Source organism: Dermochelys coriacea, chromosome 15 (assembly GCF_009764565.3).
Source record: "Dermochelys coriacea isolate rDerCor1 chromosome 15, rDerCor1.pri.v4, whole genome shotgun sequence".
Classification (NCBI taxonomy): domain Eukaryota; kingdom Metazoa; phylum Chordata; order Testudines; family Dermochelyidae; genus Dermochelys; species Dermochelys coriacea.
Window position 1 is genome coordinate 30149030 of NC_050082.1, and position 17723 is coordinate 30166752.

Here is a 17723-nt window from a genome sequence, read left to right on the forward strand (position 1 = left end):
AATAAATAATGTGTTGTTTGTACCCAGTTGCACTTAATACATGTGATAGTTCAAGAGAACTTTCTATGATGTGTGTGGGTGTGCCTATGTAGGATAATATTTTCAAAAGAGCCTAAATTCTATTTTGAAAATTGACTCAGGATATGTCTGCACTGCAGTTAAACAGCATCTTAGCCCGAGTCAGCTGACACAAGCCAGCCGCAGGTTTTTAACTGCAGTATAGACATACCCTTAGGAGCCTAACCCTCATTAAAAGTCGATGGGACTTGCACACTTCTGAAATTTTTACCCGTAGTCCATATATTATTCAAGCAAGCAAGGCTGCCACTCTTCCTTCTCCGCATATAAAGCGGACATTCAGGCCACTATCTCTTACATGTAATATTTCGCATGGATTAAAAAAATAATGATGGGGGGGAGAAAGTAAATTAGTCCCTGATCCTGCAAACATGCACGTGCCAATCTACATGTCAGGAGTGCCATTGACTTCAGTGGGACAACGTGCATCACTTTGCAGCTAAGCATGTGTCTGAATGTTTGCAGGATTATGGCTTAATGATAAACCCTGATATGTATAAGTGTTGAGATAAATTCATTGCTGATGTAAGGTTGCGTTACTCCCATTGAGGTCAGTTGCATCCACTTATATCAGTAATGAATTTTGCCCATTTCTTTAGTAGAGCTTCTTGATGTGAAGTCCTAACACCAAAATCTGTGGTTAATATAGTGGTGAATCTATAGGTTTTATAGGCACATTCTTAAAACAAAACAAAAAACCCAAGTTGTTTTAAAGTTACTTTAGTGTTGAATCCAATTTATTTTATGCTCCAAATGTGGAGTGTGCAGGATTTTTTCGTCAGTATTTGACATCACTTTGCAGCTTTTTATTTAAACTTTAATTTATTTTTATTTTGAGTTTTATTTTTAGGTTAGCTTTAAAAGACATCAATAATATATGCTGGACAGTGTTCACACACCACAAATTCACTTAGCATTTGTGAGACAGAGGAAGAGAGGAAAGACCATGAAAAATATTCTAAATTAAATTGTTTTGTATTTTAAGGGAGGTGTAAACCATTTTCTTATTATGTAAATACACCATATCCTGTTGTTTGTCATGAGAGTTAAAAAAGAAGTAAAGGAAAAGTGTGTGTGGAGGGGGTGAGAATTGAAAAATATAATAATAGAATGTAGAGAGAATGGTAAGAATCTGGGCCAGTTTCCTGAAGCAAATCTTAAGTGGACATACTTTTGAGGTGTGGCAGTATGGATTTGTATTTTTTTCAAGGCCAAGGAGCCTAAGTTCTACAGAGGGGTTGATGGGTTGGTTGGTGTTTTTGCAACTTGAAAGCAGATAGATGACCAGATAAATTAATGTACTCTGTCGTTTTTTCATGTTCACTAAACATTAGGAATAGAGTTACCTCTCCATTCTGCTGATTTGGGGCAGGGCTAGTATTATTTGGATAGGCTGCAACTGCTGCTTTTGAAGTGATGATTGTTTCTCTTGTTAGTCCAAACCCTGTGCGGTTACATAAACTTCAAATGCAAAAAATTATGATTATATTTCATTTTCTCCCTAGCATACTTAAGTGATCAGACTGTATTGTTGATTAATTGCTTGGCAAATGTCTTATTTAATGCAAATTGTAGAGGTTGTATAGGGAGTGGATAGATAAGACTGAAGATGGACATCCTTTCTATATCCATAGAACCGGAACAGCACTGATGTGCAAGCTCACCCATATCCACCAGGCCAACGTACCTCTGCCTTCATCAAATCCTCTATCTTGCTCTGAACTGAGATGCTACTTTAGTGCCAGCTGTGATGGTGTATTTTTTTTATATGGACACCTGTTAACCATGAATTAGACTGAGATTACTTAAGGGCTTCATTCTTCTCCCAGTGAAGTCAGTGGCAGATATACAATTGCAAGGGAAGGATAAAACCCTATTTCTTTCACACAAGCCACCTTACAGTGATTAGATGATGATAACTTTGTTTTATGACTTTAGATTCATAGATAGTAAGGTCAGAAGGGACCATTCTGATCATCTAGTCCGACCTCCTGCACAGCGCAGGCCACAGAATCTCACCCACCCACCCACTCCTACGAAAAACCTCACCTATGTCTGAGCTATTGAAGTCCTTAAAGCATGGTTTAAAGATTTCAAGGAGCAGAGAAGCCTCCCTCAAGTCACCCATGCCCCATGCTACAGAGGAAGGCGAAAAACCTCCAGGGCCTCTTCCAATCTGCCCTGGAGGAAAATTCCTTCCCGACCCCAAATATGGCGATCAGCTAAACCCTGAGCATATGGGCAAGGTTCACCAGCCAGATACTACAGAAAATTCTTTCCTGGGTAACTCAGATCCCATCCATCTAATATCCCATCTCAGGGGATTAGTCCTATTTACCCTGAATATTTAAAGATCAATTACTTACCAAAATCCCATTATCCCATCATACCATCTCCTCCATAAACTTATCGAGTAGAATCTTAAAACCAGATAGATCTTTTGCCCCCACTGCTTCCCTTGGAAGGTTATTCCAAAACTTCACTCCTCTGATGGTTAGAAACCTTTGTCTAATTTCAAGTCTAAACTTCCTGGTGGCCAGTTTATACCCATTTGTTCTTGTGTCCACATTGGTGCTGAGCTGAAATAATTCCTCTCCCTCTCCTGTATTTATCCCTCTGATATATTTATAGAGAGCAATCATATCTCCCCTCAACCTTCTTTTAGTTAGGCTAAACAAGCCAAGCTCCTTAAGTCTCCTTTCATAAGACAAGTTTTCTATTCCTCGGATCATCCTAGTAGCCCTTCTCTGTACCTGCTCCAGTTTGAATTCATCCTTTTTAAACATGGGAGACCAGAACAGCACACAGTGTTGTAGGTGAGGTCTCACTAGTGCCTTGTATAATGTTACTAAAACCTCCTTATTCCTACTGGAAATGCCTCTCCTGATGCATCCCAAAACCGCATTAGCTTTTTTCACAGCCATATCACATTGGCAGCTCATAGTCATCCTATGATCAACCAATACTCCAAGGTCCTTCTCCTCTTCTGTTACTTCTAATTGATGCGTCCCCAATTTATGACTAAAATTCTTGTTATTAATCCCTAAATGCATAACCTTACACTTCTCACTATTAAATTTCATCCTATTACTATTACTCCAGTTTACAAGGTCATCCAGATCCTCCTGTATAATATCCCGATCCTTCTCTGAATTGGCAATACCTCCCAGCTTTGTATCATCTGCAAACTTTATTAGCACACTCCCACTTTTTGTGCCAAGGTCAGTAATAAAAAGATTAAATAAGATTGGTCCCAAAACCAATCTCTGAGGAACTCCACTGGTAACCTCCCTCCAACCGGACAGTTCGCCTTTCAGTAGGACCCGTTGCAGTCTCCCCTTTAACCAATTCCTTATCCACCTTTTGATGTTCATATTGATCCCCATCTTCTCCAATTTAACTGATAATTCCCCATGTGGCACGGTATCAAATGCCTTACTGAAATCTAGGTAAATTAGATCCACTGTATTTCCTTTATCTAAATAATCTGTTACTTTTTCAAAAAAGGAGATTAGGTTGGTTTGGCACGATCTACCTTTTGTAAAACCATGTTGTATTTTGTCCCATTTACCATTGACTTCAATGTCCTTAACTAATTTCTCCTTCAAAAATTTTTCCAGGACCTTGCATACTACAGATGTCAAACTAACTGGCCTGTAGTTACCCGGATCACTTTTTTTCCCTTTCTTAAAAATAGGAACTATATTAGCAATTCTCCAATCATTCGGTACTACTCCTGAGTTTACAGATTCATTAAAAATTCTTGCTAATAGGCTTGCAATTTCAGGTGCCAATTCCTTTAATATTCTTGGATGAAGATTATCTGGGCCCCCCGATTTAGTCCCATTAAACTGTTTGAGTTTTGCTTCTACCTCAGGTATGGTAATATCTACCTCCATATCCTCATTCCCATTTGTCATGCTATCATTATCCCTAAGATCCTCTTTAGCCTTATTAAAGACTGAGACAAAGTATTTTTTTAGATATTGAGCCATGCCTAGATTATCTTTAACCTCCGCTCCATCCTCAGTGTTAAGCGGCCCCACTTCTTCCTTCTTAGTTTTCTTCTTATTTATATGGCTATAGAACCTTTTACTATTGGTTTTAATTCCCTTTGCAAGGTCGAACTCTACTCGACTTTTAGTCTGTCTCACTTTATCCCTACATGTTCTGACCTCAATTAGGTAGCTTTCCTTGCTGATCCCTCCCATCTTCCACTCCCTGTATGCTTTCTGCTTCTTCTTAATCACCTCTCTAAGATGCTTGCTCATCCAGCTCGGTCTACAACTCCTTCCTATGAATTTTTTCCCCTTTCTTGGGATGCAGGCTTCCGATAGCTTCTTCAGCTTTTATTTAAAGTAATCCCAGGCCTCCTCTACCTTTAGATCCATAAGTTCTTCAGTCCAATCCACTTCCCTAACTAATTTCCTTAATTTTTGAAAGTCAGCCCTTTTGAAATCAAAAACTCTAGTTGCAGATTTATTTTTGTTAATCCTTCCATTTAGTTTGAACTGAATTAGTTCATGATCACTTGAGCCAAGATTGTCCCCTACAACCATTTCTTCTATGAAGTCCTCGCTACTCACCAAAATTAAATCTAAAATGGCATCCCCTCTAGTCGGTTCAGCAACTACTTGATGAAGGAATCCATCAGCTATCGCATCTAGGAAAATCTGAGCCCTATTATTATTACTAGCACTGGTCCTCCAGTCTATATCTGGGAAGTTAAAGTCTCCCATGATCACGCAGTTTCCATTAGTATTTACTTGATTAAAAACATTAAAAAGGGCTCTATCCATAACTCCTAAGTCCCTGACCATGTGACCATCCTCCTGTCTAACATAAAATGCTAGCCTCTCTGAGGCAAGAGGGAAGAATAGATAGGCCTTTGGAGAGAAATCCCAATTAGCCCTCTCATGGGGCAGCTCGGAGGCTAAGGCTTATGTTTGTAAGTATAGCCCTGCCTGGGGCTTTGTTATTTAATTAAGAATAAAATTAAATCTTGGGAAAGAGGGTGACATTGGACAATATCAGTGTGGTGTGTGCTGTGTTGGGAACAGAGTGGGGATGCTGCACCTAGATTTATAGGGATATTTAGAAGAAAATGCTAATGTAATCTTACCTTATGTGAAATGTCAGAGGATGTATGGTATTTTATTAATCTAGGGAGCCAGCCTACTCCAGACAGACTACTGGTGCCACTGTTCTTTTGGGAAATGCTGGAACGATAATTAGTGCTAAGTAAATTGCCTATAGAGAATTAAAGAACTGCCATGATGATCATACAGAACCCCCAAATATAAACTTGGTATTTCTAATGTGAAATATTTTAGGCAGATTCATTTTTCAAAATAATGAACTTTACAAGTATAAGTATTGGGGATATGACTGTCAAAGACCTTCCTTAGTGAAATGTTTCCAACTGAATGCTGGAGCTGTTGCATCACAAAATGAACATGCATAACCCTTAATTCCCATTGAAATGAAATCAGCCGCTCATTTTGGAAAGCTTCTGTAAAACAATCTCTGTTAATTTTCTAATCAGTAACTACGCTATTTTTTCAATTTATAAGTGCCTATCAGAAACCTTCAGGTGCATAAATTAAATCACATCATTTAATCTAACTAAATTGACACAATGTCAGCAAATCCCCCTCCCCCCCCCCCACAGCAAGAGCAAACACAACCCTTTTGCACATTAAAAAGCACAAAAACCTCCTTAGCACCCCTCATGCTGCGTGTCCAGGCAAATTAGTCCCTTTTTGAAGCACACGTAGAATTATAGAATCATAGGATTGGAAGGGACCGAGAGAGGTCATCTAGTCCAGTCCCCTGCATTCATGGCAGGACTAAGTATTAACTCTAGACTCTCCTTGACAGGCGTTTATCTAATATCTAAATAAACAGGTCTTGCCTTGAATATCGACAAAACCAAGCTCTGGTAAACTAGCAGGGGAAGCAAATTCCAAAGTTGAGGGCCCTCTAGTCTGCCTTCAGTGTGTTAATAGGGGACTGTCAACTCAAGTGCCATGTATGATCAGTCACCTGTTGGGGTGGAAAGCGAGGGGAGAAGCAGAATTGCCAGCCCTACAGACTGTTTGTGAATCAAAACTTACTATTAGTTTCTGGGTACAGTTTAAGCCAGTGAAGTTGATGGAGTGCAGATATAATATGCCGTATGTGAGAAACACTTGCCAATAAATGAGGTGCTGTGTTCTGAACCAGCTGACGTTTCTGAGTGGTCTTAAGTAGCAGCCATATGCAGAGTGCATTTCAGCAATCTGATCCTGGAGATGAAAATGCCCTGAATAATGTGGTTTGGGCCCCATCCAAGAAGAAAGGTTGCAATTTCCTGGACAGATTCAGATGAACAAATTGTACCATTGGCTGCTGCTACTATCTGGAAAAGGAGGAGTCGCTAAAAACCCACCAGTTATAAATCTTATTTCCAAATGTGAGAGAACCTCCTTGCTGAAGGGATCAGCTATCACCTTTGCCATCTCCTTTAGATGTCTTCTCCAGCCAGCCAGTATCACTTTAGTGTCTCTTGGCACAGATGTCCCAGCATACATAGCCTTCTACTGGGACACATTGCTAGTCACCTTTGTAGGTGCTGCTCAGTTTCTATTCCACAAGACATATCACAACTTTTGTCATCAACCAGGAAGTGAACACGAGCAACCACACCATTGTTCCTTTCCCTTCCCCAAGTTCACAGTCTTAATGTCATCCATCCTGCTTCTTTTTTCTTTATATCTGAAAAATTAGTCCCTTCTTTCTTGTCCTGACTGCCACAACTCTATGCTCTGGTAATTTCCTGCTTTAACCACCAGCAGCCTTCTCTTTGTTTTGCAGCCCCTAGTATCTCTCCACTGTATCCAAGTTGATCCTGCCAAGATAATTTTCCATTCCCACTCTTTTGATAATGTTTCTCCCCTTCTTAACTGTCCAGGCTGGCTTCTCTGTCCCATTCAGTTTGCTGTTTCTCCTCACATTCAGAGTTCTCCATACCTCTGTCCCTATTTATATCTCTGCCCTCAACGCTCCACACTATTTCCCTGAAGTCTGCCTAATCTTCTCTCCTTACTGTTTCCTTGTCCACTCTTGATTTTGTGCATTTGTTTTTGTTTATTCTTGGAATAATCTCTCAATTAGAGGGAAATCATTACCTCAAAAATCCCAAAGGAAGAATGAAAAATCAATTAAATACATTTTACATTTGTTTTTAGTCTGTTTCTATTTCACATTCTCAGTGCTGCATGTTTAGATTGCAAACTAAGGATGTTTATTTGTTTAAAACCAACTATTTCCTCTGGAATTAAAAAAAATCATGGGAACGTTCTGTTGGTTTTAGATTTTGTAAAAAACAATTCTTAATGAACCTGAATTTTGTGCCAAATTTGCATTGACCGTATCCTTTTAACCATGCATACTTCCTCTCCTTCAAAAACGTTCAAAAATACAGTTGTTCTTTGAAGTATTTCAGCTATAATCGCCACATGCCACTCAGTGTTTGTTTTACACTGTACTGTATTGACCCACTCGTGCCTTTACACTGAGGGTCTTTGGGGCAGGAGCTTTATTTGTTTAGCATGTTTTAACTGTTCTTTGTTATATCCTCTTAATGTCAGGTAAACATTTACCTCCCTGGAAAGCAGGTGTAAAGATTCCTGTCTCAGGTGCTGTGAAGCATATTTTAGTTCAGTTACTTCTGCATTTGGTTGAATGGACCTCCTTAGTTCTGTGAATCTCAATTAATGTTTATACTTCATAATAGCTTTCATGCATATCCAGAGCGCTTTATAGATATAAAAAGACAAAAGCATTATGCATGAATCTTTGATACAAATTCTCTACCATCCCAAAAATACATCTTGGAGATGATTTAAAAACCATTAAAATCAACAAATGTTTTAATTGCAGTGGGAGCTAAGAGTTGTGTTTGTCTCTCTTTCTTCTCAGTACCAGCATTCCGTTGAAAGGGTAAATCCTTGACATACCAATTCAGAAAAATATTCTTGCAAAATGAGATGCTTTTATATTAGTTTCAGGTTTTGGCAACAATAATGCAAGTATACCCAAGAAACGTGGATAGTGGATACACTATAAGCATAAACACTGAACAGTTTTTTATTTCACTTATGAAATTTCACTTGTCATGTTATTTCACTTTTCTTCATTGAAGTGATTTGTATACCTGAAGTTGCTTGGGCTTTTGGTCTTGTATCCAGTTTAGAATGGGAGAGAACTAGGGAAAGCAGTGTAGTGCTATAGTCTTGCCTGTCAAGGGCATTGTTTCTTGAGTACAAAGATCATTATGAATCACATAATGAGAACATTAGTTCACTCAGAGTATATGTGTTGACAGATCTCTGTGTGCTTAATATAAACTTGAGAAGCTTTACAATTTTGAAAGGGGGGGATGACTTTTGGAGCTTAGAATCATTTGGGTTGAGAGGACCTCTAGTGGGTCATTGGAGGAGCAAATTTCTTCAGTCTTAATTTGCTGATTGTAAGGAAATTTTTAAAAAATTAAGATACTATATTGAAAGCCAGGTATGTCATTCCGTGGCATAAGGATTTCAGGTTTGGGGCTATGAACTTCTGAAATGACACTCCTTTTTATTTGTTTTTACTGATTTATAAAGCTCTTGTTGCTGTAGCAACTGGGTGCTCATTGATGAAATTGGAAAAACAGAATAAATTTACATTTACATGTCTGCAGTAGGTTTGGTATTTTAAAATCACAGATGCTTCTCCCAGGATTTGAATCAATCAGATTATTTGTTATAAAAAAGACAAAAACTAAACAAATTAACAAAGATCAAAGTACATAACTATCTCTTGGCTCTCAAAATATTTCAGAGGTCACTTATGATCTCCAGCTCTTTAATGTTACAGATGATAAAGAAGGGGGAACTTTTCTATAAAAACAGTTTTTCATAATTTAATTTGTTTACCTTTGTATTTCATATGTAAAAGAAACAAATTAGTTCATTGTTTTTGTGTATTTTATTGTTTTTTATCATCCTAGTATTTGATGACTGTGTTCTTTGGGTTTTATATCTTCTTTTATTATCTGAATATGCATACCCTCTCTCTCATATTTATTACACTTCCCCTTCCTTGATGAGTAAGGATGCCCCAGTGATTAGGGCGTTGGCCTATGGCTTGGGAGACCAGGGTTCAGTTCCTTGCGCTATCACAGATTTCCTGTGTGACCTTGGGCAAATCATTTTGCCTCTGTACCTCATTTGCTCAATGTAAAATGGGGAATGATAGTACCGCTGTACAGGGGTGCTGTGAAGATAAATACTTTAAAGGTTGTGAGGTGCTCAGGTGATGGGGGCCATATAAGTACCTAAGATGCTTTTAACTGTCATGAACAAAATATTATTTGAGGCCCCAATTCATTAAACTATCATTGAAGGCAATAGGACTACTCACATGCCTAAAATTAATCATGTCTTTGATGTGCTATAGATGATGATAATTTATTACATGTGTTGTAGCACTCAAAAGCCACAGTTAGGATTGCATCAGGTCCTGTACATATGGTAGTCACATTTGGATGGGTAGCAAAATTATCTGTGAATGTAAACTCTTTTGGTCTTGTATCAGTAATGGTTCTACATATTCAAGTGTTTATCTTTCAGTTTTAATTTAATTTTTAATAGAAATAAAAGGGAATTAAGAATGGGGGGAAAAAGGGGACCCTCAGGAAAGGAATATAACAGATATAAATGTTCATATTAGGGCCTGACCCTCAGTCAGACGCAGGTGGGCACAAGCATTTGGCTGTACCAACTGTATGATCAGGACCTATATTAGCAAAAGCTCTTACAATTTTGAGATGTTGTTGTAATAAGATGCAAATTAGCATCTGGTTAAATTGTATAGTTTTGTCTGTTAACTTGAAGAGAAATACTTGGTTGCATATAGACTATTTATCATTATTTAATCCCAAATGAATTAACTGCATCCATAATTTCCCACAGAGACAGCTGAAAAGAAATGTATGTAATAAGATTTCAGGATTGTCACTCTGAAGCCTATTAGGTCTGAAGAGTCAGTATGAATCAGTGGAAACAGCTACAGGCATGGTTGAGGGCTCTTTTTGTTCAGAATATAACCAGATTGAATCATCACTTGTTTTCGCACAGAGTTACCATCCCATTTTAAAGTTATCAACCAATTTGACTTTACACCCGTGCAGTATACAGCTTCAGTACGACATGTATGAATGTCATGCAGAGAGTCCTAAACCATTGTGGTATCAGAAGTAATTTAACCAATCACCACCCTTTCATCCAAGTTAGCTGCAGGGTAAAAATTTCATTGGCTGTAGGAGAGTGACTGCACAGATGGTGGATTACTTGGCCCAAATGCCTCACTGCAAGCCACACCCCATGATTGCCACTCACACAGATCCACACAACTTTCCCAACACATCACAACCCACCCACAACAACAGAATCAGAATGCGCATTAACCCCCAAAACACATAGCCCCTCACCTCAGCATATATCCCTCATTTAGCACCCTCACAAATCCATTGAACTCTCTCCACACAACGGAATCCACACGCAAATCAACACATCCAGCTCACACAATAAACTCACACATCACTCTGAAGCCTAGATTGTCTGTTGAATCAGTGTGAAGCATTGGGAAGAGCTACAGCACTATTGAGCTCTTTTTGTTTAGAGCCGTGTTTCCCAAACTTGGGACACCGCTTGTGCAGGGAAAGCCCCTGGCGGGGTGGGACGGGCCGATTTGTTTACTTGCCGCGTCCGCAGGTTCGGCCGATCGCAGCTCCCACTGGCTGTAGTTCGTCGCTCCAGGCCAACAGAGGCTGCGGGAAGTGGCGCAGGCCAAGGGATGTGCTGGCCGCCCTTCCCGCAGCGCCCATTGGCCTGGAGCAGTGAACTGCAGCCCGTGGGAGCCGCGATTGTTTACCTGTCGCGTCTGCAGGTTCGGCCACACCAGCCCAGCCCGCCAGGGGCTTTCCCTGAACAAGCAGCATCCCAAGTTTGGGAAACACTGGTTTAGAGTATCACCAGGTTCAGCTGTCACTGGGATCCATGTTCTTTTATTGTCTAATTTTTATTCTCTGCCATTTTTGGCTTTTTTTTTCTGAAATCCCTTAGAATGCATCTGAATTCTGAGTGTATTAACTAATACATTTTTGGGCTCCAAGCGCTGGTCTTAAAGGGTTCTCTGTTCTCTCTATAAACAAAGTAAAGATTTTGTTTCCTATTATAGAATGTACTGCAGCATCCTTCTCTTCTAATTCAGTTCATGCCTCTGAAACAGCTCTTTATTTCTGGGTGAGGTTTTGCATCACTCCCTTTGTCAAAGGGTCTAAAGAATGGTTTCAGAGTAGCAGCCGTGTTAGTCTGTATTCGCAAAAAGAAAAGGAGTACTTGTGGCACCTTAGAGACTAACAAATTTATCTGAGCATAAGCTTTCGTGAGCTACAGCACATCCGATGAAGTGAGCTGTAGCTCATGAAAGCTTAAGGTCTAAAGAATGTAATTGCTTCGCTTTGGGATGTCTGATTGGTACATTTTTGTCTTGGACTTAATTGCTTCTTAACAACACAGTCTTTAATTCACTCTTTAATGCTATTCTCTGACATATATTTGCTTGTCTCGACTGACAACTTTTGGTTACCCCAAACTTCCAACTACTGATTGAGCTGACTGCTGAAGATAAGACAGAGAAGATGATTACCTATTCCACATTTTGTTGCTAAGTTTCGTTGTTTAGGAATCTTACTGGGTCCTTTGCTCCTCTTTGCATCTTCCATGTACATTTTTGATGGTACCATATTCTGCAAAAATAAATGGTTTATATTTAAAAACACAAATTAAAACTATGTTAACACGTCAGGATCACAAAGTTAAAATGTAAATTAGGCAAAGCGGAAGTTAAGAATCTTGTACTAATGTTAGATTACCCAAATAGCACATATATAGTGTTTTCTATTATTGGTTAAATATTTACATTGAGTTACAATGTAAGCAGGTCAATGTGCAGTGTGAGCCGGTTAATATTGTGGTGAGAAACCTTTGTATCTGTTTTTAAATAGAGTGTACTGCTTTATTTTAAATTCATGATTTTAAAAGTTGATTAGCTTGTTTTTTCCCCATTTAATTTCTCTCTCTCTCTCTCTCTCTCTCCTTTTTTGCATAGAGAGAGAAAGAAAAGGCTAAAATAAAACCTAAAAAGAAAAATACAAAAAGGGTGGTCTGTGTGTGTACATGAACTGAAATAATAACCATAGTAGAGGTCTTTTCCTGGAGTGCATTCTGGCCTCCACAGTTCAGATAATTTGAAAGCAATGGCTGGGCTTGGCAGTCAGTAGACCTGCTGGATTCCTTCCCCTGCCACCTGATACGTGTTCTACTCCCAGCTCTGCATTTCAAGAAGAATATCCAGCAGGTTTGGCAGCCCAGGTGCTGTGTGCCCTCTATCCTTTTCAAACTCCTGGATTCTGAAGGCCCTGACTGTATAGGGTGGGAAGTTATAGAACATGGAGAGTTTGAATTGCCTCTGCAATCTAGTTATTGCATTTAAAAAACCAAAAAAACTACCCGAGAATCCAGTTTTGGGCAAAACCTGCACACTTGTCTCGATCCTGTTGTATGCTGTCTTTCAGAGTGGCATATGCATGCACTAGGCATATATTGGAACTGTTCAAACATAGTTACAATTTCATTCTTTATCCTGCATGTACACAGTATGGTATTTTCAACTCTTCGTAGAAAAATATAGGTTTTGAATGGGGAACCTTAGCAACATTACATTTCTCAGAGTAGATTACTTAAATGCTAAATTTGACGCATAAAAGCTCTACCACCATTTAGTCTGTGCTAAAAAAAAGGAATGATTATTATGAGTAGTAGTAGTATTTTACAATGGAAAAAGTGATTTTTTTTTTTTTTCATTCTCTCGTAACCCAAACTGCTGGATAAGTTTCCGCAAACCTTAAAAATTCTTCATTGGGTTAGGACCACCCATGGGAAATTTCAGTGTAGAGGAGCAATGTTCAGAAATTTCAGAGTAGCAGCCGTGTTAGTCTGTATTCGCATGAAGTGAGCTGTAGCTCACGAAAGCTTATGCTCTAATAAATTTGTTAGTCTCTAAGGTGCCACAAGTACTCCTTTTCTTTTTGCGAATGTTCAGAAAGTTATTCACAAGTGGAAATAGAATTTTAAGAAAATAATTGTGTTACATTGAATACTGTATTAGTCAGATTGTAGAATTTGTTCCATTTTTTTTGCCCTTGAGCTAGAGAATAACTTTATTTAAATGTCTGCTTGTACCACTTTAGAATTCTAATATAGAGCCTGATCCACAGCCTATTGAAGTCAATGGAAAGATTCTTATTGACGTCCATAGGTTTTGGATTAGGCAATAAATAGTCTTTAACTGAGTTGCAGAGGTGAATGCACACTTGCATCCCTACATTCATAAATCTGTTTACAATACCTTTTAACCTCAAGACTCCTTCCCTCCAACGTACATTCACTATCTTGTTAAGAAAGAGCAACTGATGAGTAACTGATTTCAGAGTAGCAGCCGTGTTAGTCTGTATCTGCAAAAAGAAAAGGAGGACTTGTGGCACCTTAGAGACTAACTCATTTATTTGAGCATAAGCTTTTGTGAGCTACAGCTCACTTCAGTCCTCCTTTTCTTTTTGATGAGTAACTGTTCTGTAATTTTTTGTCTTTCAGTATCCGCAGTGTGATGCAGAAGTATCTTGAGGAGAGAGGTGAATTAACCTTTGACAAGATTTTCAATCAGAAGATTGGTAAATTCTGTTTTGAATCAAATTTTCTTGTTTTATGTTTTTAAGATTGATCTGTTTGCTACTGTTTAGTGCAGCCAGTTGAAGATAGCACTGTAGACTTAGTTAAACATAGTATAGTACAGGGATTTTCAACCTTTTTCATTTTGAGGCCTCCACAACATGCTATAAAAGCTCCATAGCCCAGCTGTGCCACAACAACTGGTTTTCTGCATATAAAAGCCAGGGCTGTGGGGTAGCAAGCAGGGCAATTGCTCAGGCTTCAGCTTTAGCCCTGGGTGGCAGGGCTCAGGACCCTGGGCTTCAGCCCCATGCAGTGGGGCTTTGGCTTTCTGCCCTAGGCTCCAGCAAGTCTAACACTGGCCTGCTTGGTGGATCCCCTGAAATCTGCTCGTGGCCCCGCAGTGGGCCGTGGACCCCTGGTTGAGAACCGCTGGTATAGTAGACTATGGACAGGACTTAAAAGAATGGTTGAACTTCATTTAAAGTTGAAGAATTATAACTACCTATTGGCAGCCATTTCTGGGCCATTGAGTGAAAGATTGGAACTGTGAAGACCAATAGTTTTGTATTCCTCTCATTTCTCAGTACTTCTGTTCCAGTCCGGATATATGGTATATAACAACAGATCAGCCTTGTTACTCCCAAAGATCATGGAGTATCCTCTGTGCCAGCATGTATGCCACACATACTGTCTTGGCACCTCTTAGGATAAAGAAGTTTTCTGGACCACTGGTGGCTTTGGCACCACCCAGTTGGTGGATTTCATCTGGTTACTTTCCTTCTGAGCTCAGAGTCTTTCTAATCTTCAATGGTGGACAGTCAGCACTTGTTCTCTCACTGTTAACCATCAAATCCAGAAGATAGCTGCTGCTAAACCACACACTGTTTATTTAAGAAAGAAAAAAACTATTTCTGCTAAATAAGAGTAAAGAAACACACTTGGTGTTACTCACATATAGATACACTAAGGGCAAGCTGGTTGGGAAAAAGAATGTTACAGATTGTTTAACAGTTTTCTACTCCAGCCAAAAGTACTGGACTGCAGAACAAACAGATCCTCCTTTTGACAGTACTAATGCCTGTTTATGTGTGACTCAGTTTAGCACTTCTCTTTCTGAATAATTGATGTAATGTTGCATAGCAGGGGCAAAATATATACAAGGGGATCTTTCAGTTGCACTGCCAAATAGAATGATTTTAATTCTCTACATCTGTATGGTATGAGTCAAATCAGACAGTTAAGGAACCAAGGAAACTTGTATTTAATTGTTCATTTCCGGTCATATGGTTAAATATCTTTCAACTAATAGTTCATTTCAAAGAATAGTACAAGTTGTGACAATTATTTTTAGATATTTGACTCTAATCTGAGGAATTAAAAAAAAAAGATTGTTGTCTTATTTATCATTTGTACTTTGGTAGCATGCAGTCATCCCAGTCAAAAACTGGACCCCATTGTTCAGTATAAACTCATTAAAGATTAGTGTCTGCCCCAAATTGCTTACAGTTGAGTATTCAGACATAAAACTCAGTATGTTCAAAAAGCTGAGATGCATATTTCAGAGATGTTGTGAGATTATATACTTTGCTTTTCCCTCACAGCTGCTGCTTATATTATTTACTTTTTTTATCCATGTTAAATACTTATATCTTTAAACTCTCATCCTTAACTGTGGAGCTTCTAACCAGCTTCTCCATAATAACAATTTTGCTAGAATGAAGTAGCATGGTGAGAGACAGCATGTCTCTTCTGAAGACAACTTTGGAATGAGGGGAAAAGATTAAGGATAAATGTGGGTGTTTTTTAACTGAGGAGACTTTACGTTTTGCTGAAAATATTGTCTTTATTTTGGATGTTCATTTATTTTTTTATTGCTGTTTTCAACCTTGTTCTTTGTTACATTTGTTTTGTTTTCATACATTAACATAATTGCTTATGGTAGAGTATTCTTGGTCTAATACACAATGCTATAGGAATAAAGAGATTTTTAACAATCGGATACTAACAGCTCACATCTGGTGCTTATTATTTATTTATTTATTTATTTATTTGGTTGTATTCTGGTTGTGCCTAGTGGCCATAGTTAAAATTGGGCCCCATTATGCAAGGTGCTGGACAAACATGTAGCAATTTATTCCTATTCTAAGGAGCTTAAAATCTAAATTGAGATTAGGCACAATGAATTTTGCAAATGAAAGTGGAGAGAGAGGACAAAGGAAACCAAAATAAGACCTTATGGTTACATAGGTTGCTATTGCACTACTTGGAAGTTCCAGATGGTTACAAAAATTACCCCAAAAAAAAAAAAAAAGGCTAAGTTAATATTAACTCTCCCAGACTGACACTGACCCCAGCTATCATTGGTAAGCTGATTTCTTGTAAGCAGAGGTGGGTCACAGCAGTGGCTGCATCTTACAGCCCAGGAGGGGTTTGGAGGAGGAGAGACCCATGGCCTTCCAAATGCATTCACTATGCTTGTACCATGTGTAAGAGCAGTGTGGAAGTTGAGAGAGAAGATGGGCGGATGAGGTTGGCATTGTTGACTGGCCAGAGGAGGTAGATAAAAGGCAAGAGTGAACAAGCAGGAAAGGGCAGAGTTGTGAAGGACTTTATAAATGAAATGAATGTAATATTTGTTGTATATTTGAACATATGGTAAGAACATACAAGAAACACTTTGGATTGTAATAATGCATGACATTGTCAGCGTGCTTTAATTTTATGTAGAGTTAAAGCTATATTGTCCCCTTCACTGACCCTGCCTGTCCCCCAGCCATAGATGATGGAACGCTATCTTAATTACAGCACTGCTAAGCGTAATAGTACATAAAAGGTTGTTACAAGGAGGAGGGCGGTTCTTAACCTCTGAGGATAGGACAAGAAGCAATGGGCTTAAATTGCAGCAAGGGAGGTTTAGGTTGGACATTAGGAAAAACTTCTTAACTGTCAGAGTGGTTAAACACTGGAATAAATTGCTTAGGGAGGTGGTGGAATCTCTATCATTGGGGATTTTTAAGAGCAGGTTGGACAAACACCTGTCAGGGATGGTCTAGATAATACTTAGTCCTGACTTGAGTGCAGGGGACTGGACTAGATGACCTCTCGAGGTCTCTTCCAGTTCTATGATTTCTATGAATAGGGAGCTGGGGGATTAGAGAGCTGCTGTGAAGGGACAGACCCTTTGCAGATATCTCTAGTGCATAGATTCTAAGTTTGGAAGGGACCTTTATGATTCTCTGGCATAGAATAAGGCATAGATTTCATCCAGTGATTCCTGCAGCCTACCCAACAGATTGTGGTTGAACTAGAGCATATTTTTAGGACGATATCAAGCCTTGGATTTAAAGACTCTCATTGAAGGAGAATTTACCATATTCCTTGATAATTTCTTCGGATGATTAATCATTTTCAGTGTTAAAAATGTACATCTCTTTTTCCAGTTAGAACCTCTCTAACTTCAACATCCAGCCTTTGGTTCTTATTATGCCTTTGTCTGCTAAATTTAAAAGCCCTCTAATATCAGATATCTTCTTCCTGAGTAGGTAATTATAGACCCTAATCAAGTCACCTTTTTATCTTTTCTTTGATAAACTATATAGATTGAGCTCCTTTAGTCTCTGTCATGTTTCCAGACCACAAATCATTCTTAAATTGTAGCCCATTTCTGTATCCTTTCCAGTTATTAAAGTGCGGAAACCAGAACTGAACACAGTCTTCCAGTACTAGTCTTTGCAATGTCATATACATAGATGATAATGCCCCTCTTCTCCTGTTTCATGTTTCCCTTTTAATATGTCTAAGTATTGAGTTAGCTGTTTTAGCCAC

The 17723-nt window shown here is 38.8% G+C and overlaps 1 protein-coding gene across 6 annotated transcripts in view; it reads left to right on the plus strand.

The window, feature by feature from the left end:
- Positions 1-17723, plus strand: part of GRK3 (G protein-coupled receptor kinase 3) — a 132994-nt gene that overhangs the window by 9446 nt on the left and 105825 nt on the right. For 4 of the 6 annotated variants that reach the window (XM_043497847.1, XM_038373697.2, XM_043497848.1 and 1 more), the window contains exon 2: positions 13821-13897. The exons of 1 other annotated variant lie outside the window; for it this stretch is intronic. In XM_043497847.1, coding sequence (XP_043353782.1) covers positions 13821-13897 — 77 coding nt within the window. The remainder of the gene's footprint in view (positions 1-13820; positions 13898-17723) is intronic. One more of the 6 variants, XM_038373700.2, reaches the window with a different exon arrangement.